The following is a 27,050-nucleotide window of genomic DNA, read 5'->3' as shown; positions in this document are numbered from 1 at the left end:
AGAATAAAAAGTCCAAATTTGCCTTCTAGAGGTAGGTGGGTGGTCATCACCTGAGCTGTTCTACCTGCTCCCTATGGGAATCAGGAACTGGGAGCATTTTGTGTGCTATGCTGCATCGCAGTGCATCCTTTAATCATGAGCTGAAGGTTGTCACTGCTTTTGCTGTGTACAGGAATGATGCTGTAACAACCAAGTATTTTTCTTGCTAAAAGAAGATTACAAGAGAATTGCAACAGCCTTTACAGTGAAAAGGCTTGCTTTCTGGCAATCAGTGATTTGACCAATTCCTTGCCTCACTCAATTTGCCTTAGTTTATAGACATATTAGGAGAAGCCATTGTGGTCAGATTATCTTATTAAGTTACTGGATTTGTTATGCCTTGGTCACCTGAAAATTCAGGTTTCATGTAGTTTGTGCACTTGGCAATTTTGCAGCTTGTACATACAGATGCAGATTTATGGATGAACAGTTCAAATAAAATGAAGAAGCTTACTTCTTAATCAATAGAAACCAAACACAAATTTATTCACTATTACTAATGAAAGTAATTATACATGGCAGTTCCACTATTAAATTATGAAAGACATGCAGCAAGTAACAGTTTATAACCTCCCAGGAAAACCTAATTTGTGATTTATGTCTTGAATCAAATAATTATTTATTTTCAGCATTTTCCAAGATGTCATCCAAGAATTCCACTTTGGCATTTACATAGGTGTGGATGCTATGCAGGGCAAAAACACAGCAATAAAATATGGAGCCTCTCACTAGTAGGCCATCACATCCCACATTAATCAATACTGTTTAAAACTCACCATATCCAGCAACATTAGCAATATTGAACATTTTTGGCTTACATAACTTAGCTACTGGGTAAGGTGCTCTCTTCTTTAAGAGGAGTTGATTTTAATAGGCCCTCCCATTTAGCAGTCTCAGCACAAGAAAACAAGCCCTTTTGAGGGTGGACTGAGTCTCCTGGCTGGCAGCAATCCTTTCATGGCAGGTGAGGTTTGAGGTACCAAGACAGATTATTTTGCCTGCAGAGCCTTATCCTTGGAAGGGTGGAAGTGCCTAAGACCTGTCACAGGCGGGAGAAATCTCACACAGGTGATGGAGAGTGGATGGAAATCATTCTGAGTTGTTAAAAACATCTGACTCCAAGCTTTTGAGTAGAGAAGTCCATGAAAAGGAAAAGTCCTAAGATCCATTTTTTCTCTGAAAAGCACTTTGGAAACATAATAATTAATCCACAATGGGTCATGTCAGAGAAATACAATAGATTAAATGTCCAGGTAAAAAATAATTGCTGTAAAAGTCCCTGGGCCTCATGTTACATTGTGTTTCCATTTATAGAAGGCTAATGCATGATTAGGAGAAGTCATTACTACATGGTTAATGAGTAGACTAGGGGACACTTTTCAGCTGTGACAACATGAATAAGCACTGGGAGATCTTGCATGGCTAGGATCCCACTATGGGAAGCACTGGATTTTTAGCAATTAGGACAAACATTTTCTGTCACAGTGGAAACCAGCCTTCCCAATCCGCCAGACCACCTAACACTACTTTAACACAACCATGGGACACATCCATCATACTCTGAGAGATGAAGTGAGAGAGAGTTTTCCCTGGACACATGGTTGAACCGCTTGCAAGATGCATATTGACTGAATTTTTGATCTTTTTCAAGATCTCTTTGGAGAGAAGCGAGACAGTGGCATAAAAGCCACAGAGGTAGATACTCCACAGTGTATTTGAGATGCAAAGCAGAAGGCAAACATATTCAGGACACGGTTTCCCCCGCAGCAGAAGCTATGCCACAGATGGTAAAACCATTCCAGATTTTTCAGTAGGGGAACAGAAGTCATTCATTTGTGGGGATTTTGTTTCTCCCAATATTTCTCAAGATGGATAGTAGCTATAGAAAACTTCTGTTCATTCAAGGACACCAAGACACAGATGAAGGCTTCTGTTACACCTCATGAAAAATAAGACACAAGCTATCTGAGAATAGGAAGCATTAATGTTTCTGTGTCTCAGTTATTTTCCCATTCTTTGATACTATATTGGTAAATCTGTAGCTTGCATGCATCTGGGTTTATCTTGTATATGATTTCTGTTGCTTTTTTTTAGTTTAGATGTATGCAATCCAATTATGCACATCTTTGAGCCAGGCACTTGTGTCATGAAGTTAGGCAGGTATGGTCTGGCATCTACAAGGTGTGTTATAACAAACAGCAACTGCTTGCTTACAGCTGGCTAGAAACAAGTCTCATCCTGAGCTAGACATGCCAATAGACAACTTTAGTGAGCCAGCGAGAAACCTATGTGCAGCTGCTTAAATTTCATTACCTGCTGTGGTTCAATCCCTCTTCAGAGCCGGATTCGTAGGATGTGGAACGACACAGTTCGAAAGCAGTCCGAGTCTTCCTTTATTACTGGAGATATAAACAGTTCAGCTTCACTCAACAGAGGTAATTATAAACTGTTTTCCATATCTCTAACTCTTGTGTTGGCTTTAAGGAGTAGGAAATGTTTTGCTTCTCTCCCCGCCCCTTCCTCCTCACTTCAAATTGCACTGGACCCCATTCTCCCACGTAAGAAAAGTCACAGTGATAACTGGGAGGTGGGATTTTGGTGATTGTTGAGTTTTTTCCCTTTTCTTTACTTTTACACATGCATTTTCAAGAATTCTAATTTCTGGAAGGGAGTTAGGAAAAGCAAAAAAGGATAAATGAAATAAAATTAAAAAGAAATCTCCCTTTTTCGTCAGCAAACGGCTAGAGCCAGAAGCTGTTGAGGTCTCAGGCCTCATTGCTGATAGTGAAAATGGGCTGTTACAGCACTGTACAGCCTGTGTTAAGCATCACAGGAATCTTGAGTGTCCTGGATATGTAGCAATAGTGTCATATTTATGGATCCAAAAATGAGCAGCAGAGCATCGATGTGAGAAAAAACTGTGCTTGGAAGAAAATTATCTGTGTTGATGTTAATATATCTAGTTTGCAGAACTGACTGATGTGAACTTTATAGACATCTGCAGAGGGAAGGCTATCAGAAACATATATGCCAAACAAAATGTGGTGCCTGGCACAGAAGGAAATCTGAACAGGTTTTTTAAAACCAGTCTTTTTCAGGGAGTTGCAGGAAAACAACTGTAAAGGAATACCAGAAAAGAGCCTCAGGGATCGGTTTCTTTCTTCTCCAGTACAATTACTTTATGGCTTAGCTTTGAGCAGCCAGATGTCAAATTCTGGTTTGTGTGTATGCCCAGTTGACACTGGAATGAAGAGTGGATAGAGTTGGGATTACTGGGCCCAGGTGTTCTCTCATGATGGTGAAATTCAAAAATATTTCCGGGCCTGATGGTTGGACTGCAGAGCTCAACTGAGAATTGAATTGGAATTTTGGTTTTTATTCAGTCTTTATTCAGTCAGAATTCACACTGATTTTAGGATGAGTTTTGCCTATGGATAGGCTTGATTAATTTTGACTGTGCTGTTAGTAATACTAAATACTGGGTAACTAGGGGTATACAATTCAGTTCTCTGAACACTATATACGTCTCCTGAATAATTGAAAAGGGGAAGGCAGTGGAGATGTTAACTCCCTCAACTCACTCTGGTGTTTTTTCACTTTGTACTGCAGACTCATTAATAATGAGGTCTAGAAGATGCCATTACTGCAAAATGGCTGATTTATCCACAGGCATTGCCTTTGCATTTCTCTCTGTCTTTGCATCAGAGACTGGACAGCTACAGCCAGGACTAATTTAGAGGGGGATCTGTTGTTGCACAAAGGTTACAGTAAGAACCCTTGTTTCCCTTGGCCATCTGTAACTCCATCTTGATGGCAAACCAAAAGGTGTTATGCATGAAACGTTCACTCCTTTAGTTAGCTCAGAAGTTGACTTGCTCTCCAATGCAGCTGAGGCTACAAAGGTCATCGAAACAGTATCTTCTAGACTCATCAGCAAGAGAGAGGCATCTCTCCTATTTCAGTTTAAGCTTTTTTTTCCATGTGAAGAAGCAAGTGTGACCATAAATCGGGAAAGCTGTGAAGATGTTTCAAGTGGGCAATCTTCATTGTAGTGTGGTGAGAGCCTGTTACTAGATGTGCCTGTTATTTAAAGATCCGTTGGGAAAAGAGCTCCTGGGGGAAGCAACTTCAAAGTGGATTTCATCTAGCTGTTTTCCTTTTGTACCGTTGGATGAGATGAATCACCCAAAGGGCCTTAATCTCTCCAATGACTACAGAAGTAGCCTGTTGACTGTCTTGGAAGGAAAGCCTTTGTAGGTGGGACACTTAAGTTACTTGAATAAGTTGTACTACTACACAGGGGCATCCTCCCTCTTTTTCACACAGGCAGGCACAAGATTTGTCATTTTTTTAATTTCCTACAAAATGGAGGTTAAAACATTGGGAGTTAGTCTCTCCAAAGCAACAAGTAGTCAGTTCTGCTAGGAAAATACACCTGACACCTACAATAATCCCAACTGCATCGGGTCCCAGATATTTCACACCTTATCCTGTTTGTTCCATTTGAAAAGTTCATTGTCTTAGGGCTTTGCATAGAGCACACTCTGTATCTTCAATCTCTCCAGAGAGAGCTGAAGCCTGAACAGACCAATGGGGCACTGCAGTTTTCACAGTTCCTGTCTTCCTCTTAATTTTTAATACATATCAAGCTTTAAAGTATCTGTTTCATTAATATTTTATTTACAAGTGCGCAGTTAAAGCTCAAAGGAGTCTAGTGTGAGACTTGAATTATATGGTTAGCAGCTTTCCCTGTCCAAGGATGACACAACAGGCTCGTGTACCTGCTCAAAAGTCCCTCTGCAGACCTCCCAACCTAGGCACCTTTTACATGAAAGTATCTGTATTATCCCACATTAAACATTCTTTTTGCACTGATACTTTTCCAAGAGCCTTTAGACATTAGCCCCCTTTCTAAAACAGGGAGAAAATGATCCTTCCTCTGCAGAATCATCCCATCCTTCAGGTCCTGGCCCAGCCATGTCTTGAGCCAGTGCTGTTTCTTTTTTCTGTCATGGAAGCAGAAAGCAATGAGACATGCTCCAAGTGAGGTTCTTTCCAATTTAAGCCTTTTTTTCCCTGATATCATTTACAGTATTCTTGGTCCCCTGCTGCTTGATAAGGTCCCAGGCAAGACTGTTCTACCTATCCTTATTACTGTATGATAACCAGTATCCCATCACCTCTTCTTCTTCAGTGAAGCTCCTGAGTGTCAATCTGGAACATGTTATCTGTGTTAGTGCATCCCTCCTTTATACATGTAATATGTATTTTTCCAATTTAGCAGATACCACACTGCTTATGGCTTTTTTTCAGCACCAGATCCTCCACTACCTACTCCCCATCCCTTGTCCCCGCCCCCAGAGTAACTGGCCATAATGTTATTTTTGTTATTATCATTTATTATACCTGGAATTTCGGGCATGATCCCAAACTTGCCTGATGTAATGTGTTCTGTAATGAAAACTGCACTAACACTTAATTCCTAAGACTTACAGGACCATTTCAGGTATTTCCTTAAGGTAACATCTAATTACAGCTTAGTCCAAAATGTTTGTTTCAGGCTCTGTATCCCCTTACTGCTCATTATGATGTGGATTTGGGGCTATTATACCACTGAAATCAGGAGGAAGGGAACAGAAAACAGCTGTAGATTTCGTCTTCTACTGTCAAATGAACAGCATGTCAGTCCACCCCATGATCATAGAACAGAATCATGCAAAAGTTAGTTGGAAAGGACCTTAAGATCATCTGGTTCCAACCCCTCTGCCATGGGCAGGGACATCTCACACTAAACCATGTCACCCAAGGCTCTGTCCAACCTGGCCTTGAACACCAACAAGGATGGCACATTCACAGCTTCCCTGGACAATGCATTCCAGTGCCTCACCACCCTTACAATAAAGAACTTCTTCCTGATATCCAATCCAAACTTCCCTTGTTTAAGTTTGAAACTGTTACCCCTTGTCCTGTCACTGTAGTCCTTAATGAAGAGTCCCTCTCCAGCATCCTTATAGGCTCCCTTCAGATACTGGAAGGCTGCTATGAGGTCTCCACACAGCCTTCTCTTCTCCAGGTTGAACAGCCCCAACTTTCTCAGCCTGTCTTCATACGGGAGGTGCTCCAGTCCCCTGATCGTCTTCGTGGCCCTCCTCTGGACTTGTTCCAGCAGTTCCATATCTTTTTGATGTTGAGGACACCAGAACTGCACACAATACTCCAGTTGAGGTCTCACAAGAGCAGAGTAGAGGGGCAGGATCACCTCCTTGGACCCGCTGGTCATGCTCCTTTTGATGCAGCCCAGGATACGGTTGGCTTTCTGGGCTGCAAGTTCACAATGAAGCCAGCTCAGGTTCATTTTCTCATCCACCAACATCCCCAAGTCCTTCTCTGCAGGGCTGCTCTGAATCTCTTCTCTGCCCAACCTGTAGCTGTGCCTGGGATTGCTCTGACCCAGGTGTGGGACCTTGCACTTGGCATGGTTAAACTTCATAAGGTTGGCATCAGCCCACCTCACAAGCTTGTCAAGGTCCCTCTAGATGGTATTCTTTCCCTCCAGCGTATCAACCGAACCACACAGCTTGGTGTCATCGGCAAACTTGCTGAGGGCACACTCAATCCCACTGTCCATGTCACCAACAAAGATGTTGAACAAGACCGATCCCAACACCGATCCCTGAGGGACACCACTCATTACTGGTCTCCAGCCACACATTGAGCCATTGACCACAACTCTTTGAATGCGACCGTCCAGCCAGTTCTTTATCCACCGAGTGATCCACCTATCAAATTGATGTCTCTCTAATTTAGAGACAAGGATGTCATGTTGGACAGTGTCGAATGCTTTGCACAAGTCCAGGTAGAGGATGTCAGCTGCTCTACCCCTGTCCATCAGTTCCATAGCCCTATCGTAGAAGGCCACCAAACTGGTCAGGCAGGATTTCCCCTTAGTGAAGCCATGCTGGCTGTCACCAAGCACCTAGGTGGACGTTTTCCACAATCCTTGCACTCCTACTCCACAGCCCTGCCCATTTTTTTCCCACTGTGGATCTGGCTGGATGTTTGTGCCATATATTTCACATGAACCCTGTTCTCTACATCTTTTCCCAGAGCTGAAAATTTGCAATGTTGTAGAAGCTGAACCAAGCTGATTACCTAGTGAATAGAAAAAAGAAGTTTCCCTTTGCCTTTAGGGTGTTTGGTGTAAAGTGGTCTTGATAAAGGCACTCAGATGCAGTGCTGAAAAACTGGACCACAAGGTGTGCATGTGGGATGGACTGTTTGCTAAAACACTGTTTTGAAGGCTGAAAAGTAGAAGGTACAAAGAGAAAGCAACAGACAATTTTCCTTTGTGTTAGGTTCATGAGGGAAATGCAGAAAAGATGACTGCTTGGTTGTAGCAGCAATCTTGGTACTTAAGCTGAGGACAGTTTTGAAAAAGAGCTAGAGATTAAAAGCAATTAACAGCATTACTGTTATTCCAGTTCTGCTGTACTTGTGCTTTGGTAATTCTATCATGCACCTGTGTTGTACCTATGGATGGAGGCAGCAAGGGAAAACGGGGTGTCTCTCAGCATGGTGCTGATGGCAAGAGTTGATTGCAGGGGAGCACTGTAAGCATGAACACTGCTGGTGCTGATGGTGCAGCATGGGCCCGAGCTTTGGCTGTGTCCAAGTGGCCACCTCAGGAGCATGAGGGACAGGTTTGTTGGCACCTTCAGACCATAATTGTCAAAAAGCACTCAGATAGTTGAGACAGCCCTGCAAGCAAGCAGTAATAGCACTAAACAGCAATGTAGCTTCAGCCTATTTTTAAGTGAGAGGCAATGCAGTAATTACTGTCTTTCGATGTGAAACAACTGAGAGAGAAAAAAAAGAAATCATCATGAGCTATATGGTACTTTGTTAGACTTCAGGTTTTCAAGTTGGGGCAGGGTGTAATACTTTTTTCCAGAGAAAAAAAATGAAGTTATCTGTTAAAGAAAGGAGTGTTTCTGGTTTTGCTGGGGCTTGGGAGTAGCAGAAACAAAGAAGAGTTTGTCACTAGTATGAGGCAGTGCTTTGTTATAGGAAAATGCACTGATAGAGATATGTATAGCCATTCAAGTTAACAGATAAAGGAACATTATCTTAATTTGTGGTGAAGCTTACTGTGTCTTAATGTTTGGGGTTTGGGTTGGTTTTTTTTTTCCTCTTTGAGGAAACAAATGGACTAGGACTAAAGCCACTGGATTTCTCTGAAAATAGAAACTACTCCAGAAGTCTGTTGCCTTGTGCCTCAAGTGCTGTACTCCCACTGTAATGCTCAGAGTCATGGCTTACAAACTAGACAGCAAGTTTAATAGTTTATTCCATTAACAGTCTTGCTATACAAACAGGAGTATGTGTGCCTCTTGTCTTTTGGCTATGTGGATATACACTTTATGTCTCATCACACCCAAAGCACTGCAAATCATCCCCACCACGCTCAACCACAGAGGCCTCCTGGAGGGACTTTTTGGTGGTCTATGTTGCTGCTCCATTTGTCTGAAGGACAAGAAACATCAGGGAGCTTAAGAGCAGCTCACTCCCTCTGTTTAATGAGGGAGAAGAGTTGGGAGCTGAGGGGAAATCAAGCACAAGCCGTGCCCTCCCTATTGGACATGGTCCCACAGTAACTTAAGCCAGCAAACAGAGCTGGGTGCTGGTTGCAGGGTCCATCCATAGCCGCAGACAAGATAAAGAGATGAACCATGTCTAGGATCCAGCCCAGAGCAGCAGGAGATGTTGGCGGAGACAGGGCTGGAAGCTGGGTTATAATTCAGGTCCAAGCTCCACCCAGGAGACAGACACAAGGCAAGGACTGGGTGCTCAGGACCAAGCAGGGGTTGTAGGTCCCCAGGGGGCCATCAGGGCCATTAAGGCCTGTCAAGAGTCATCATGATCTCAACAGCTGATTCAGGATTGGAGCCTCGGACCTCTGGCAATTCTTACTACAGGATGGTGAGTCTTAACTATAAATTCATCCTTGTGGCACTGAGGGTCTGTTCATGAGGGGGCATGCCTTTGCCAGTAAACCCCATCATAAAGTTATCACAAAACTCTAAGGTCCCCAGTATTGGCACACCACATATTATTCCTGGCTAAGAAAGCCATATTCATTCCCTGTTTGTTCTCGTGCAAATGGACTGAAATGGGGATATAGTTTGCCCCTGTCACTTGCTGTTTCTTCCCAAATGCACAAGTGTCATTGCACATCTCAGCTTCTAAATAGCACTCCAAAATAAATACTTGATTTCCCTTTGCTTTATTATTTATCCCTTGCGTTTTTATATCAACCACAAAGATTTAATCTGAAACATACACAGGAAAAAGGGAAATTATTGCTACTGTTTTCAGAGATAATCAGTTTAATGTCAAATTCATGTGGATTTCTTCATAATGAACAGAACAAATTGAGCTCAAATTCAAACAGTGGGAATCTGAGTCAGAGAGGAAAATTAAAATGAAGAACATTAATATCCTGATTTCTAACCCAACCGAGACCTGATTGTTTCCTAAATGAAATCTTCCCTCAAATTCCTCCTGCCCACTCAAAAATATAATTAAGCTGTGATTTCCAGGCTGAAATTGTATCTGTGCTGTTAACTCAGCAGGAACAACTGTGTGTGTTGCATAAAGGGTGGGTGAAGTTTTAAATTATCTTCAGGTGGCCATATTATCTTACACTTTTAGGAAGCAGTTATTTAGAAAACACGGTAGAAGGTGAAATTCCTCCTTTGGTAGGCGACTGTCACTCCAGAAGATGGGAGCTGCGGGTTAGCGCTGGAGCAATGTAGTTAGTCAAGTTTGGGTCACTCTCCCCAAATCTTCCTTTAGGGGTCAGAGACATGGGCTGCATCTCGATATTGCAAGATGAAGACACTTTGGTTTAGCTCTCTGCAGGGGTGATGGGTGTCATGGTCTGGACTTAACTTGGCAATACATCAGTGAACACGGGGTAGAGTTTGGTGTGATTAAAAGGACAGACAAGCAGAGGAGGTGAAAAGAGAAAGAAAAGAGCAAAATGGAAAAAGGAAAATCAAGTCAAGGTTCCCCTGGGAATCACAAACCCCATCCCTGGTGCACTTCAAAGAGTGATTGCTGCTCATTATAGCCCATTTGTGATGCTGACCCTTTGCTGCCAGTAACTAGATAAAGCAGAAAGCAGGTGGAAATTTGGACCATGGAAGTGCTACCGTTGTCATGTGTCAGTCTTTCTCAAGGTGCTTGTTCAGTCATTGATGGATTGATATGACCAGCGTGACAGTCAGATTTCTGCTGAATTTATGTTGCATATAAACCAAATAAGAAGCAGCCAAGCTCTGGGAGAGGTGGAAATGCCTTTACTCATCTAGATAAGATATTCAAAGGGCGCCATCAACTGATCTATCACAATCTGTCTAAACACTTCTTGCCAGCTTTCAGTAACACTTATGACTCTTGTGGTTTAAAGATATTGAATAGTAAATATTTTCTCTGTTTTCCTTCCATTTGTTTTGGTTTTACAGTTGCAGCAAACAGTGCCCCAGTTTCTCTTGTGATGTCAGTTAGTTTTCATGTCATGTCTTTCAAAGATGGTTTTATGGTGTGAGGATTTTTCCATTTTAGCTTTGCAAGTTTTGGCTGTGTGAATGTGCAAGTTAGCAGATGGAGATAGCGATGACCACTGACATTTTTAAACATGCTTTCAAGTTTGCCAGATCAATTTTCTTTTTTTCTTATATCCTTGTTCCTGCTGTGGTAGTGAGTTTGTACTGCACAGGGTTACTGCAACATAGTTCAAGGTGTCTGCAGTTGTCTGTCTCCTTGAGACACTTTGCTCTTGTGGGTACCATCACTGTGTGATTGCAGATGTGGTGTGAAGCAAGTGGTGTGTCTGTTTATATCTGAGCTCCTCCTGGAGATGCTTTACATACTTTGTGTTCTATTTTCAGAAAAAAAGTGGGTTTTGGACAATAAATGCAGAGGACTTCTCAAAGCTGAACCTGGGTGGCTCTTGTAGGGGCAGCAGCCTGTGGACATTCAGAGACCATCATATGCCAATATGCAAATCTTGTTTCTTTGTCATCACTGCTTTAAATCTATGATCTACATCTAAGACACAGCACTTTCCCCCAGAACCTATACTTTTTGAAGACTGTTGCAAGCTGCTGATGCTTAACACTGTCCTTGCTACCATTATGGAGTCAGTAGGGGCAAGGTGCTGCATGAACCTGAGGGATGTAGCAATCCCTGCTTTGAGCATCTCCTTTCCCAGTGGCTAGCAAAGCATTCAGTCCTGAGAAATTTAGTCGTTGTTTCAAGGGATTCAGTCCTGGAGCCTGGAAGCCTCTGGTTTAGCCACAAACAACAAGAGCAATGCCAATTTCCTTCTGCCTTTGGAGTACGTTTAGAAGTTTGGTCTCATTCCATCTCAGTCCAGGCTGCCTCTTGAGAGGGCGATAATGGTTTTAGAGGCGTGTAAGTGCTTCCTATATGTTTGGTGGAAATCAGTGGTTGAGAAGCAGGGTGGGAGTCCCTGGCAGCATCTGTGTGGCATCATCCAGAGCTAGCATGCAGGCTGTTTTCTAGCATCTCGTTCAGTCACAGTTTCTCGAGTGCTGTGGCTTCTGCTCTTCACCAGGGAGATCAGTGTTCAAGAGTGCTTGTCCCAGCACCATGGGTGCTTGTAGCAGTGCTCACAACACCAGGGAGAGCCTGCAGAAGAAGTAGTGTGGACGATTTATATCAGAACTTTGAAATTTCCACATTACCAAATACAGGAGGTTGTTCCTTCAACTCCCAATCTCACCATCAGTGGCATTTTCCTGATGAAGCTCTTTGAATTCATCCACCATGCCCTTCTACTTCTTCTGTTCCCTCTTGTAACCCCTACAGACTACACATATCCTCCCCTAACCCTGTGGATACCCCTTCCTGGGGTCACTTGTCCAGACGGAGGGCATATTTGAAGGGAATAGTCCACATGCACTTGCACAAAATCAGCTGTGAGGGATTGCTGTTTGCAAGCCATAAATATCTGCCACCATCTTAAGCAGCTGCTGGTTTGGCTAAATATCAGCATCTGCCCTCAAAATGGCCCATCCTGATAATCACATGTGAAGCAGAGAGAAATTTCAGGGGGATGACAGCAGAGTGTTTTCTTTTTATAAGGGAAACTCAGCAGCCTTTTTTTCCTTTCTTTTTCCATTTTTTTTTCTTAAATCAGCCATACATTTGATGCCAGGAAAATTACAATTTTCTGCATTAAGGATCAAAACTTAGGGAATTTAGTTCCTATTTCTGCCTACGTGCAAAATGAATCCCATTGTCGATTGTCTTCTAGTTTATTTTGCCTCTCTGCAGACTAGAACTGAGTTAGCTGAGATTTGTTGCAGTGATTTCAGTGAGTGACGTGACATTCTTCCTTTGGGAGATATTATGAACTGGCTTTGATTTTAGGATTGACAGCCATATAATTGGAAGTTCAGTCATTAGGTGGATCAAATTTAAAGAAGAAAAGTAAGGGCAAGGCAATTTCTGAAATCAGAGCGGGCTTTGGGGAGTATTAGATCCAACAGAGTATTGCTGCAGAGCAATTGTAATATGATGACTGTGAAGGAGGAAGAAAGAAAGCATGGCTGCTTGTATAGATTCCTATAAGTATGGTCTGATTTCTACCATAGGCAGAGCTCTCCACGTCTTGGATAAAAGATCTAATGAGAAATAAGCATAAGCAGGAAAAATTAGGGATAATGCACATTTGTATAGTCAAGGTACCGTGAAGTATAAACCCTTGGAAGGAGGTAGTGTTGGTAAAAAGAAATATCACATCCTGGGCCAATGTTGCTGCTCCAGGCAATTGAAAAGGAATCAGTGAGTAGGCAAATATTTATAAATTGGTGTAGACTAGCTGTGTGTTTTGAACGTAGTTTTTAGATTGTAATCCAGAGAGATTTGTCATCTGAAATCATTGCAGAAGAGAGGAAGGAAAAAAGGGGCAAAGAAATTCTTTCCCTCCCCTGTCTCTGCATAAAAGCATAGGGTGTTTCATTTGGCAGAAGATAGCCCAGAGCTTAACAACCTCATTTGCTGAAACTCCATTTCACTGAAGTCAGTATTAATAGCTTCTCAATGAATAGATTAGATGCTGCAAGTGACAACAAACCTATTTGAGAGGAATTTAATAGGGAGGTTTATTGAAGTTTATTAACTGAATCCTGTTGGCTATTATAGGAACACAGCTCGATAAATCTAAACGTCAGAGTATTTGTTGGAGGGAACTAGGAAAAGATCTGAAAATACCTGTTGTCCTCCAGCAAATATGTGTGATTTCACTTTTCATAATTGCATTCATTGTTGAAATAAATTGAAAGTGAACATGGAAGACCAGAATTCTTTAAATACTTGAAAACTCTGCATGTAACACAGAAAAGGACACTGATGAATGCTGGTAAAGAAAATCACAAACAACACTAGAGCTTCAACTCCTACAAAACTGCTTTGAATGTGTTTTCTTTCCCTGGGAGTAAAGTGGAATAAGTAAGCTAATGCTAAGTGATACACAAAACCAGACAGAATTTGCAAACTGAAATCAGGGCAGAGAGGCTACTCCAGTAACATTTGAGTTCAGATGAGTTATTTGTTAGAGAAAGGCAGCATGTGTTGTGGAGTTTTTTTAATGAACACTTAAGAGAGGATTCATTGCTAACCATACCATTGATGTCTGAGCTAAACTGTACTCCTTGACAGACATCACAGTACCTTTAGGGAATGGTCCATGTTCTCTTTGGCTGTAGCTTGTCTCTGCAAGGTGGTCTGAATTCAAGTATATGAAGCATGAGAAGCTGAGAAACTTGATTTATGATGGCTGTGAACAGCGATATAAATTGGGTGATTCAGGAAGAAGAGAAGGCAGGAGTACAGCACTGTGCCCTTTTCCTGTGAGAAGACAGCTGCATGTTTGGCAAAATGGGGAGAAAATACATAGATGAAGATTGAGCGAAAACACAGCAGTACATGCTTTGGGTATTGTTTGTTTCTTCTGAAAGCAAACAAAAACACATTTTGGGACTGCTGGGTCAGAGGCAATAAAACATTTTTTTGCAACTCAAATGTGCTTTTTCTAAGCGATTTATTTTTATTTCTACTCTAGTGAAAAGATGACATCATATGAAAAAGTCAAAGTCAGCTTTCCTACAAACTGCTCTTCTGGAACAAAAAGCAAAAACGTTTCATTTGGAAAATACATACTGATTTTTTATGGACATTTTTAAAGCATTCAGCTGATTCACTAGTCCATTCAGTGTAATTTGTTAACTGGTTTGGTCCCTGTTCTCAGCAAAACTGTACATCTAGCACATCCGCTGGGAAATAGGGCAAATCTCCTCATCCTCAGTGAGTTTCCACCTTGCTAAAATGCCTGTAGCAGGATAGAACTGATTTTGGCATGCAGTTGCAAAGACCCAAAGCCAAAGAAGATACACGAGTATGTTATTACCTATGTGGACAGATGAGGCCTGCTAAAGGAGCACTACTCAAGCCATTTCAGCCTGGTAGAGCCAGACTAAATGACACCATTTTTTAGAAGGTCTGGAGGAGCAGTTGGATCCATTTCCCACCCTGTTCAGTAGACCATGCAGATGATTCAAGTTAACCTAAATGCCTTTGTGTGGCTTTGTCAGCCAGCTGCCCACAAAAGAGTAATTGATTTTTTTTCCTGAATTATGTAGTCCAGGGTCTGGCAACATGTGCTTGTCGTCATCATTTTTATCCTTTGCTTTCAGTGAGTGGATAAATCACACTTTTGTTTAACAAGGTGCAGTTTTCCCTTACAGTCATAACAGCAAATTCTTCCAAAAATTGTTTCTATGTTCAGTGTTGTCCTGCATCAAAGACATCAATTTCTGTCTTAGAAAGAGAAGAAAAAAGGTACCATTTGATTGCATGCTGTCATTAAAATGATGCCTACTTTCACAGGCACACAAAGCAGCTAACTGTAGTTATCCCAATCTTCTCTGGGTGGTTACAATAATGGTAAAAAATGTGGGATTTTTGTTTTCTTTGCCCTGGTTGGTTTCCCTGTCAGATTTTCTCAGTTTGCAAGTCAAAAGTACAACTCTCCAGGTCTTCAGATGCACAGGCTGTGCTTCTCATAGCCTTTCAAACCTGGTCAGAAAGGACAGATCTTTGGTAACTGGATCATGAGGATCCCCTGTGCTGTGAAAGGGGCAGGGTCATGTGCATGTTACCCAGCTAATACTTGCCTTCTGTTAAAGCATCATTCCTTTCTCCTCATGATCACAATCTGTAAATCCTTCACTTGAGGAAATCCAGCATCAGGAAACGAACTGAGCACTGGCATTGCCAGAAACCTAAATTTGAATGTAATTTTGGGTATTAGAGCTGGCCTGGTAGCTGTTTTTTGCAGTGAACTTTAATCTTTGGTTAAATATCAGTGGAAACAAGGGGACTTGGAACTGTAATTATACTAGTGTGCTTGTAGGGAATATTTTTTAGAACTATGATTTCTGCTCTTTAATGTTTGCTGGTTGTGATGATCTCACCTGTGGGTCTGAAGCCTCATTTGTTTTCCAGCCCCAGATTCATGCTCCCACATGTACACAGCATGATAGGGATGTAGAAATGGAGTGCATTTGCTGTCAGTAGGGTATCTTCAACTAGCAGAACTGAAGGTGTTTCAACACAGCCAAACTGAAGACAGTTACCTTAACTAAAGCAAATAGAGTGGTAGCTGTGTGCTGGGCTCAGATGTTTCAGGAGGTGGAAAAGGAGGGATTTGTGTTGGGAGTGTTATTGCTGAAATGTAGGGAACCAAGGATGCCATAGGGCTGTGTCTCACCACGGATGCTGAGAGCCAAGAATCCATCCATAAGTGAATAAATAAAAATAAGTGGTGAACAACTGCTGGTTGCTGAGGATATTAAGCACATTACCAACACTGGGCCAGACAGCTGCCAAGGGTCACATCTTGAGAGTACTCTGCTGGAGAAGAGATTCAGGATAGTTGATGGGCACCTGCAGTGCTGCTCTTTCTGCTTTTTGGGTCCCCAGATACATATTGACCTTTGGATTCAGAACTCAAGCATCTGCTGCACACCCACATGTGGAGCTACAGAATAACGCCTCTCTTCTTTCTCTTGTGGTATTTGGGGAAAGCATGCTGCTTTGACCCCATGCTTGCTTTACAGGGTTTTTGTTCGCTGTTTATTACCAAGGCCATTTCATGCAAAGAGGGTCATAGTTTGGCAGTCTACCTGCTCCTTCTGCTTATGCCTCGTCTGCAGACCTAATCTGCTCATCCTAATAGTCCTGTTGGTTGCTATAGCAATGATAAAATGTTATGAAAAAGGCAGAATAATTCTTAAGTGGATGGCTGGTGTTCTCTCTCCCTCCTGGGAAGGAGAAACCCAATATGGGGATTTGTTTGGTGTGTTACTGTTTTATCTAAAGCTTTAACTGTAGGCTTTTTGGAGCCTGAAGGCAGTCCTTCTCTCTCAGCATCCTTTGAGGCTGGGAATGTTGCAGCTCCAAAGCAGTTAGGGAAAAACAAGGACCCAGATTAGTGAAAACAAGGTACATATTCTTTTGGTTTTAAGACGCCAAAGGTAATATTTATTGTGACCTGCAGAGAGTGTGAAGCTTGCCATGGCCAGCCCACCATGATGTGAACGTGCTGCAGAGCGCTTAGGGCCCTGTTTGGTTTCTGAAAGTATTGAAAGATAGCTGAATATGTTAGCTGTGGGTTTGGTTTGGGTTTGCATCAGGAGAATTACTCAGCACTGCCATCAAAAGTGGTATTTTGATAAGTAAATTTAAAAATTTTAACACCCTCAGCAGTCCAGAGAAAAGGCAGCAGAAGATGCAGTGCTTTTGCTTAGTAGCTGTGTATATGAGTGACTGTTTTGTCCTACCAAGCCTCCTCTTTTACACACCCGAGAGAGCGAAAAATGACTTATTCTGTATTTTCAACTTTTTTCCAAGTTTATAGTCAGGATCATATATCTGTGAAAAAAGTTGTCAGAAATTGTTTGGTTTCTAACAGTCAGAAAGAGCCAGGTTTGTGCAATTTAGCTCGCTTCAGAGCCCATCATCCTGGTGAACATAGGCAAGCAAAGAATTAAGTGCTGACACAGATTGGTCCTTTCTCCTCTCTTGTCTTGCTGTGGAAGCATCACCTGTGTGAAACAGCTCAACCTGCCCAGGTGTGGTAGAATCAGCTTGTTCCTGCCTGCTAGGCATCACTATACAAGATCAGGCCAGGAATATATTGAGTGAGATGCTCTTTCTGGCAGTTGCCATTTAAAAATGCCTCAAGCTAAAGCATTCAGGACCATGTGGGCAGGTATATTCTTCTCCATACTAAATCTCAAAGGGACTTAGTTGGAGATTGGGTTAAATCTCAAATGGGAGGATTATATCACTTCTGAATTTATGGCTGGCATTAACTCTGGACATTCCTGTTACCTGAGTAAAAGTGAGTCCCTTTTTGAAGCTTTTATATCCTGGCTTGATTAAAACCTATTAGTTAAATTCAAGTTTGCCTAGTTAAGCATTCATATAATGTTTTCTTACAGGAGACAGCTTTGTTTCCTTATTTCCAAACACAGCAGTTCATCTTGCTTTGCATCAGCATAAACAAAAATATCAGGTGAGAGAAAACAAGTCTTTTTTTCCCAGCTGCATGTGTTGAGGAGCCTCCCTGGCATGCAGCCCCCATACAGTGCTGCCTTCTATTTTGTCCTGTGCTCAAAAGCCTGATTAAGTGATCCTGTAAGGCCATATGCCTGGAGTTGAGAAAGGCTGGGGGAGGATGAGGGAGAGGCAGGAGAGCAGTTTACTCTCTCCTCTACCTGCACAGACATGGAGAAACACCATCCCAGGAAATGGAGCCAGGCCAACATTCAAGCACCACAGGAGGCAGCTCCAGAGGCCTCCATCTAGCCTTAGGTTTGGCCGGATTTTGTTTGTTTCTTAAAAATAATTAGTAGGTGTGAGCTTTCAGAGAGCTTGTCACTAAGGGGATTTGTACCAGCCAGAGACCCTTGGGGCTTATATAGCCTCAGCAACTCCATTCAAAGTGAACAAAAAAGAAAAGAAAAGAAAAGAAAAAGAAAGAAAAATCAGGTAATGAGTTGCAGAGAAGAGATTGTACCCAGATACCCACATGCCTTGGAAAGACTGACTCTGCCATTCCACAGGGCCACCTCTATCACTAAAAGAGTAAATAGGGCTCCATGCCGCAGCCATTGCTGAAGGCATCCCTGCCAGGATTGCTGTATACAGGGACTGGCTTTTTAGTTGTATGTTTGGGCTGAGGATATCAGGCATTGGTGACAGCCAGGTATCATGAGCCCTCTGACAGCCCTGTCCTGACTATCTGTAGTTGCCCTGCCAAAGGCTTACTTTCCTATTGAAGTTTTTGTCTTAAGAATTTAGCACTGGAGGTAAAAGCCATGGTGTGCCCTTAAGTATTGGTGCTCTACATCTCTACCAATGATAGCGGGAGTGGTCTTGGAGACCATTTTTGAGTCATTTGTCTCTTTGGATCCCAGAGGAGATTTGGAGCAAAGGCTTAATGGGTCATCTAAAAGGTGGGGAGAAGGCTTTCGTTCATGGGTTGATGCTTGCAATAGGAATCAAGGTAGGTCTTGGCAGCCACCTGCCAAGCTGTGATGATCCTGAAAAACACAAGTCAAAAGGCTGCAGCTCCAAGGGATAAACTGAAGCAGGAGGACAGCTGCTGGCTGAGTGCTTGGAAATGACAGCAGAGAGGTTGAGGAGTGGGGAAACAGGGTGATTACTGGGAAATGGAGAGTCTTGAAATGTGTGTGGCTGCTCTCACTCCTGTTCAAAGTTCCTGATATAGCTGTGGTGCTCTTGCCTTCAAGGATGGATTTGAGTGTTTGTGGGTCTGCTTGATGGTGGTACCTGGGCAGTAGCTGAAGGAAAACCTGTCCTCTTAAACATGAAAATATGGTACCCTCTAATAAGTGCCAAGAGCCTTTGGAGTGGCTGCATTCTCCATCTTTTCTTTTTGATTCTGCTTTTTGACTGTAGATGTGTTGCAAAGGGCCAATATAAGTTATCCTAGCCAATAGTGGGAGTTGAATGTGCTGGTTTCTGTTAGTCATTATTTTTTTTCATTCATCTGGCACTTTGCAGAGAGTTTTTGCCCCCACATTGTGTAGGCTGCCGTCTTACTTTCTTTTTTTGTAGCAAGCATGTGAGCATAGCCTTGCTTACACTCCAAGCGACTGAGGAACCACCATAAATGTAGCTTATCTGCTTTCTAATACATTTTCTTTTGCATTGGTTTGGATTTGTGCATTGTCAGTAACATCTGTTCTGCTTTAGTGGCATACAGTTTTCCAAGTCTAATTAGCTGGCTGCTTGTAATCAGGACTATTTCAACTGTTGTCATTCTGAATGTTCTTTTTCCCTTTTTTTTAATACCACATTTGCCTGATTGACCTTTTTTGTTGTTTTGTTTTGTTTTTTTTCTCTGTCTTTCTATTGGGCTGCTCCAGGAGCCATGGCTAATCATCTTATAACCAATGCTCTGCTTCGTCCTCATGGCACTAACAACCCTTATAATACATTGCTCGGGGAAACGGCGGTCTATAACAACCCTTCTGTCAGCATGTACAACGCACAAGGTGTGCTGGAGTTTCTCTCTAATTTTTCTAGTGAGAATTCCATTTTCCGTGGCTTATTTTGGCCCATTTCTTTCTTTTTTTTCTTCCTTTTTTTTTTCCCTCCCCATGCACACACACTGTTGTTTTTTTTTTTTTTTTTTGGAACTGGGCACAAAAAATTATCCCCTTCCTTTCATTTCGATGCATCTTTCCATATTTTGGAGGCTTTTTTTCCATGAGCAATCAAATTCACTTTGAGAGACCCTCGTCAGTTCTACTCAAAGAATTCATAGTGGTTTTGATTTTGGTTTTTTTTTTTTTTTCTTTTTTCCCTCAGTCTCCTCTCTTTTGTGTTGTTTTGGTCTTGTGTGTGTATTTTGTTGGCTGTATCCATTCCACTCTTTGTTATCAGCACATTTCCCTGTTAAACCATTCATTTCAGAAACAGGAACACCTTTGAAGGTAAGTGAAGCTAAAATGGCCTTTGCCACCAAAGGTACTCTCATTTGAAATGGCATAAAGAAATGTGGTCAGCTGCACACTGGCTTGTACAGGGGAAAAAAAAAAGCAAAATAAAGCAAAACTGCCCTTGATCTCTAAGAAAAATAACAGCTGAAGCGAGAAACATGGGTCACCTCCAAAGAGCAGAGCTTAGTTATTGTAAGAAATGTTTTGCCGTTTGCATTAATGCATTTTATATGTGTTACTAGAGAGAAATTTAAGAAAGAAAGTAGAAGAGGCATAGGGAAACTAAAAGCTCTTCCATATCCTCCTTTCAGCAATGGAAAATAAACAGTCAGTTGTAGCTAATGAAGGTTTCTGTTGTAGAAATCAGTCTCTTGTCACCTACATGTTTGTCTCTGCTCAGGCTGTGGGAAGGGACCACATTTGTAAGCTGATGTCCTAATGCTTCTGTGAAGGAATGGCAGATGCATTTAATCAGGACCTGAGGAGGAGCTGGGGAATGTGGAGCTCTGCCAGCTCCCATCTCTTGGTGGCTCCATCTTGCTCTGCCACTTCCATGGGATTGCTAAAAATTTTTTTTGGCTTACTTGCAAGGTCTCTGAATAGGTAGAGAGTAAAGCTGCTTTCAAGCGCAAGTATGTCAGTACTCTGTCAGCTGTCTGCTCCCAGTGAAGGCATCCCTTTCCAGTAAAGGATCTCTAAGGAAGGGAAAATAATGATGGTTACAACGCAAGCAGGAAAACGCCCTTTATATTTTATGGCAGCATATTGTTTACAGTAGAAATAGATACTGAACTGTATCACCTGGGTATTTTCATTCAAAGCACAAGGAAAGCACATTTGTTTGACCTTTTTACTGTTCATTAATTTCCTAAACTATGGTACCTTGGTGAAATAAAATTGCTTCCAAGAACACTTTTTTTTTAAAAAGGGCTACTGTTAAACATGAAATGCTCTGAATTTTAAGAACTTCACTGTACTGCAGATGTTGAAATAAGCTTTGATGTTCTGCATAGTTTCTTGCATGATAATATTGAGGTTTGGGGGGCTTTTAAATCAGGTGGCAACAGGTAATGCTGGGTCAGAATTTAGGCTTAAGAGAAGTCCTGATTTTCAGGTCTGGGTGCCTCAACAAGCCCACGTGATTTGGGTAGAAATGTGACAAAAATATTTAATGTGCATTTTAATGATCTTGTGTTCTTCTAATTTTTAAGGATAAATTCTGATACAGTTACCTGAGCTAACAACATTTTATTCCACAATATAGTGTAATTGTTTTGAAAGTGCTATTCAGTGAAACACAGCCAGATGGATAACCAAGAAACCTACACAGGCTTCATCCTTAGGAGATGAAGAAAGAGAGTGGGACCAGTACTGATCCCATTGACTGATCCTCTGGAGCTTTTCTGTTGACTTCAGAGGGAGCAGAACCCAACCCATTCTTTTTAGGAGGCTGCAAGCTAAATAATTACCACAGAACTGGTATAGCTATTGCTTTACAAACTGGTTACTGTCCCTGGACAACTACAAACACTGAACAGAGGAAATCCTGAAGCAGAAATGAAGGTTAGCAAAACCAAGCAGGCCCTAATGGCCTCACAGAAGTTCTTTGGGATTTAAGGATGCTGCACCAGCAGGCATGCTAAAGCAATGATAGTGCATTGTAAAAGTAGATGCTGTCACCACCTCTGGGTGTGCCTTGGCTGGGGTCAGCATGTGGTGAGGGCATCACTAGCTAACATCATCCAACTAACTCATTTCCACATCACTAAGGCTATGATTTTTTTTTGCACCTGCATCTACCAGTTTCAGTGATGGCCCCTGACAAAGACAAGACACTATAAGAAGTCTGGGGCCTGATCTGATCCAGACCTTCCTTTCCTCCCTCCCCAATTATGTGTTTTAAGATACCTTCTGCTCAAGCTGAAGCTGCCTGTGGGGCAGGAGCCCTAAGAATAAACCTTGGGAAGACACAGGGAATCAGACCTTAAATAGCCAAAGTCGCATTTTCCAGTGGCAAAAGGGATTCCTCGATAGACACAGAGTGTAGAGGTTGAAGGCAATGGTAGGTGAGGAGTCTGACACTCTGCAGAAGGTGCCAAACACTCACTGCTGTTGGCAGCTGATGGATGTCCGCTGGCTCGGTCTCTCAAACACAGGAGTTTCTTGAAATGGCCTAACTGCTTTCCTGAGATTTAATTTTAAGAGAAAACGTCAATCCTGTTAGAGAGCTCTGCTTAAACCCCGACGTGCCACAGAGCGTTGCAAAGTGGGAAGCTAAGAGTTTTCACTGGCTCTTCATCTTCATCTCTGGCTCTTCATATTTTAACCTTTTCTTCTCAATATCTTCATTTAGCAATGCCATTATTCAAACTATTATTCCTCTTACTTTTTTTTTCTGCAAAGTCTATGTAGTTTGCCATGTGTTCAACTAAAAAAAGAGCAGACTATCAAAGTCCATAAAATGCCGGCAGCCCTGTGATGAGCAAAGTCATACTCTTACAAAGCACTGTTGTAAAGGATGGACGGCAAAACATTTTTAGTAAGGAAAAGGATTTAGTTTTCAAATTCCAGGGGTTATTATAACTAACAGTAAGTAAAGCCATTCATTTAAAGACTTTGGAAGTGATGTTGACAGTGCCTGTCTTCTCGAGCATGACCGTTACCAGCTTTAGACTTTTGTTAAATTTCCAGGCATTATTTCTTGATTTGTGTTGCACAATGAATGTTTTATAATGGCATTGGAAAACGGTTTAAATGTGATTTTTTTAAAATAAAAATGTAGTCTATTGAATATTGCGCGTAAAATAATTTTCTGTCTAAAATGTCAATATTTTTTACCTGAAATAAACCATGTAACAAATTCATGTATTCTGGGCAGTGGAAATTATTTCTGTTAACTCTTTTTTCTGCACATCATCAGTTTGCTTTTTACTCATGTTTCTCCTACTGTCGCTGTAAGCTTACTTGTTGTTTTTTCTTTCCTTTTCTTCATGCTGTCGTTTAGAGCCCTACAGAGAGACAAGTATGGGAGTAAAGCTAAACATTGCATATCAAATGTAATTTTTTTTAGTTCACTTTTATTGCATCACATATAGATGATGTAGCTAATAAAGGAAATTCATCTCAGTTTTGAAATCAAAAGAATATGAATATACATATGTATATATATGTGTATGTGTGTGTATGTATGTGTGTATATATATGTATGTGTACATATATATACACATGAGATTAGATGATGCATTCTTTGTTTATTTCTTGTTTTTGTGGTATAGTTTACCCAGTGTAGTTTCTCATATAATTTTGTGTATGCTTTTTTTTACATTTCACATTTTTATTTGCAAGGTCATGGCATTTTTATATGGTGTGTTTCATTGCGGACCCCACTCTGTACTTACCTGTGATGCCTCCATTTTATTTTCCCACCAATCCCCAGATCTATGCATTGGCAGCAGAAGCACAGCACTCAGCACCTCAATGCATATGTTGCTCAACATGACCATCAGACAGATGCTATTGTACCCATCACCCATTACCTACAGTTCCCCCCAGGTGCACACTTTTCATTTTTCCTCAAGCATTGTGACACAGTTGGAGAGTTTCCACCATGAAAATCAGCAGCTTTGCTCTATGTCTGTGATGGCTAGTTTATTTTTTGGCATAGCTCCCTCATTTGCTGGGAAACTCAAGATATAGCAGCACCCTCTAAGCTTCAGAAACCTAAAAGGTGACAGACACATTCAGGGCATTTCACTCAAAAGCAAGAAAGCCTGCAGCAGTGCTTTCCAGCCCTTGACATACAGCAACTAATCTATCGCAGATATAGACCGAATCCTGTATTTTCAGAAGGTACACATGCCATGTACCAAGCATGGTATGAGCAACTGTTCATCTGAAATTGTCAGCTAATGGCTCCTCTAATCCATCACAGCTTGCTGGGAGTTGCTTGCCATGTTTTGGCAATGACCAAAGCCTTTAGCTGAAAGGTCGATGCATTATTTCATGAATCCCCACGCCTGTACTCCTTCCAAAGAGGCCAGTAACCCCAAAAAAGAAAGCATGGTGGCTTAACTGCTGGGCCTAATTTTCTTCTCCCTTGTCTACTCATGCTGCATTGCTCTGAGTGCTTCCCATTGTGCCCCATAGCGTGCTGGGAAAGATCCAAGCTACAGCCTTACGTTGACAGTGTTGAGACACCAATGGAGATGCAATAGGCATTTAGTTGGAGGGCACCCCAAGACCCTGTTACTCCTCGCAGGTTCCCCCAAGACCGCTGTACTGTGGCAGTGATGGTACTTGCTGTACCTTCCACTGCTTTGCAAGTCAAATGAGAGCTATTTCAAAAGTTTTTGCAGGACCCCACAGCAGCTGCCTCCAACATAGATTGTATTATAAAATCCCCATCCAGCCAGCATGGAAAAATCATTTTGGCCATTCCCTTGTTACAGCCGAGGTAGGGCATTTAGTCTTGTTCCAAAAAAACTTGGGCCAGGAAGACTTTGTGCCACCACCTTGCTCATCTCTGAATCCCACCATTCAGGCCTTACACCCTTCCTCTGGCAGCCTGCCCAGCAAGGGTGATTTAAACCAATCCAGAGTCACCTATTCCTCAGCTCGTTCAGGAATACACAGAGCAAACCGCAAGAGCCGTAGGAGGTACTGTCCAGGACAGGCAATTCCTTCCTGCTGGCTGTTGCCACACCAAGTCACACACTTGACAGCTCTTTCCATTTTTTTTTTGGTGGGAAGACCTTAAGCCAGTTAGCTGGAGCTGTGCCCTACTATTTTGGCTGCAACACTCTTCTTGCTGCCAAGCCCCTGCAGCCATGGCAGCCTAGGAAGGGGGTTTGAGTGTGCACATCCCGCGTGAGTGTCCTGTTTGTACAAGTCACCCTCTCTTGTGTAATGTTTTTCAGAGGGGCTTCTGAACAATGCCAGGGATACAAGTGTCACGGATACTCTACCACTGAATGGTAATCACAGCAACAGCTACAGCATCGCCAGCGGCGAGTACCTCAGCAACTGCGTGCAAATCCTTGACCGCGGGTACAACCACACCGAGAACGCCCTCGAGAAAAAGATTCTGAAGGAACTCACCTCCAACTACATCCCTTCCTACCTGAACAACCATGAGCGCTCCAGCGAACAGAGCCGCAATCTGATGAATAAACTCGTCAACAGCGTGGGCGGCGGGAGTGAGGATGACGCCATCGTGCTGGACGACGCCACCTCCTTCACTCATGAGGAGAGCCTGGGCCTGGAGCTCATCCATGAGGAGTCAGATGCCCCGCTGCTGCCCCCCCGGGTGTACTCTGCGGACAGCCACCAGCCCCACCTCTACAGCCGGCGGTGCATCCCGCAAGACAACAGTGAGAGTTTTTTCCCTTTGCTGACCAACGAGCACACGGACGACCTCCAGTCACCCAACAGGGATTCTCTCTATACCAGTATGCCCGCGCTGGCCGGCATGCCCATGACGGAAAGTGTCACCGCCAGCACCCAGACCGATCCCCCACCAGCCAAAAGCAGTGGTGGCGACGCTGACGATGTTTACTACAAAAGTATGCCCAACCTCGGCTCCAGGAACCACGTCCATCAGTTACACACTTACTACCAGCTAGGTCGAGGCAGCAGCGACGGTTTTATAGTCCCGCCAAACAAAGAGGGAACCCCCCCGGACGGCAATGCAAAAGGACCTGCTCACTTGGTCACTAGTCTATAGAAGATTCAGCAAAAATTAAGCAAAGAGACAACAAAAAGCCCCTCCGTAACGCTCGGTTTACTGTTCTGAGTTAATCCAAACAGTGGTAATATTGTGTGTACTCCTAAATCTTCATGCTGTTCGAAAGGAAACTCTTGGACTTTTTTTACTGGAATTTTTAGGCCGGCCCGGAGAGGACAGTAACTGCTGCCCCCCCACCCCTTCTTCTCCCCCCATCCTCCTTCCCTCCAGATAGACTTCATTATGTTAATGAAAGAGATAGATAACGGCACACTTCGTGGCCTTCTCAAGTTATGCCGTGTTTGTTTAAACAATCCTTGATGCTGTGTTGCTCTTAATACCAAGGACCTGATTTAAGAGGAAAAAAATTACAAAAGGCAAAAACAAAAAAAAGTAAAGAAAAATAAAAGGCCAAAAATGTGCATTTAAAACTAGTAGCGATGACGCATCTAGGTGGGAGCGCTGCACAAAAACAAGCTAGCAAAACTCTTTCTTACCAATCTAGATCACCTCATGGGTTTTGGTCACTCACAACTTGGTTTCACTGCAGCGCCCTTTGCTGTGGGAGCAAACAAAACAAAAATTTAATGAGATGGAAGGGAATCCTAGAATTCTGTGCTAAAGGCATATTTTATGTTTTGCTGTATTAACGGATGATAAAAACTAATGGCAGATAAAGAGAAGAGAACAATTTCTATGTAATGTACAGATACTAGCATTGCACATATAGTCTGCTTTCTGTTCCTCCAGAACTTGCGTCCCTGTTAATGTAGTGGAAAAAAAAAAAATAACTTTTTTCTGTTGTGCTGGTCTTGTAAGTTTGTCTACCAGTAGGAGCAAGGTTTCTCATAACTCCTCCTTTTTTTTCAGTTTTGTTTTGCCTTTTCCGCTGTTCCTCACCTTCATCCTGTCCCCATCCCAGTAAAAAAAAAATCACTGGGAAAAAAAAAATCCAAACATCACTTTCTAAGGACTATTTTTAGTAACACCATCACCATTTCTTTTCAGCCGAGGCAGTCTTTTTATTTCCTCACTGTACAACTTTCTACAGCCGGTGTATTGCTGGCAGACCTTTTGGCAGACTAGACCAGGGCAAACTTTCCCCATTGACAGTGCACAACCGATCGTGACAATAATCCTGAGAAGCGTCTTTGGCAAGCAGCCCC

At 42.4% G+C, this 27,050-nt stretch overlaps 1 protein-coding gene across 1 annotated transcript in view; it reads left to right on the top strand.

Moving 5' to 3' along the window:
- ADGRL3 (adhesion G protein-coupled receptor L3) overlaps positions 1-25,884 on the top strand; it is a 413,903-nt gene extending 388,019 nt beyond the window's left edge. The window contains exons 23-26 of the mRNA XM_031048551.2: positions 2,378-2,474; positions 19,587-19,715; positions 23,167-23,184; positions 25,079-25,884. Coding sequence (XP_030904411.2) covers positions 2,378-2,474; positions 19,587-19,715; positions 23,167-23,184; positions 25,079-25,884 — 1,050 coding nt within the window. The remainder of the gene's footprint in view (positions 1-2,377; positions 2,475-19,586; positions 19,716-23,166; positions 23,185-25,078) is intronic.
- The last annotated feature ends 1,166 nt before the right edge of the window (positions 25,885-27,050 follow it).

This window comes from Melopsittacus undulatus, chromosome 7 (assembly GCF_012275295.1).
Source record: "Melopsittacus undulatus isolate bMelUnd1 chromosome 7, bMelUnd1.mat.Z, whole genome shotgun sequence".
NCBI classification, from domain to species: Eukaryota; Metazoa; Chordata; class Aves; order Psittaciformes; family Psittaculidae; genus Melopsittacus; species Melopsittacus undulatus.
This window is presented reverse-complemented; position numbering and strand designations above follow the sequence as displayed.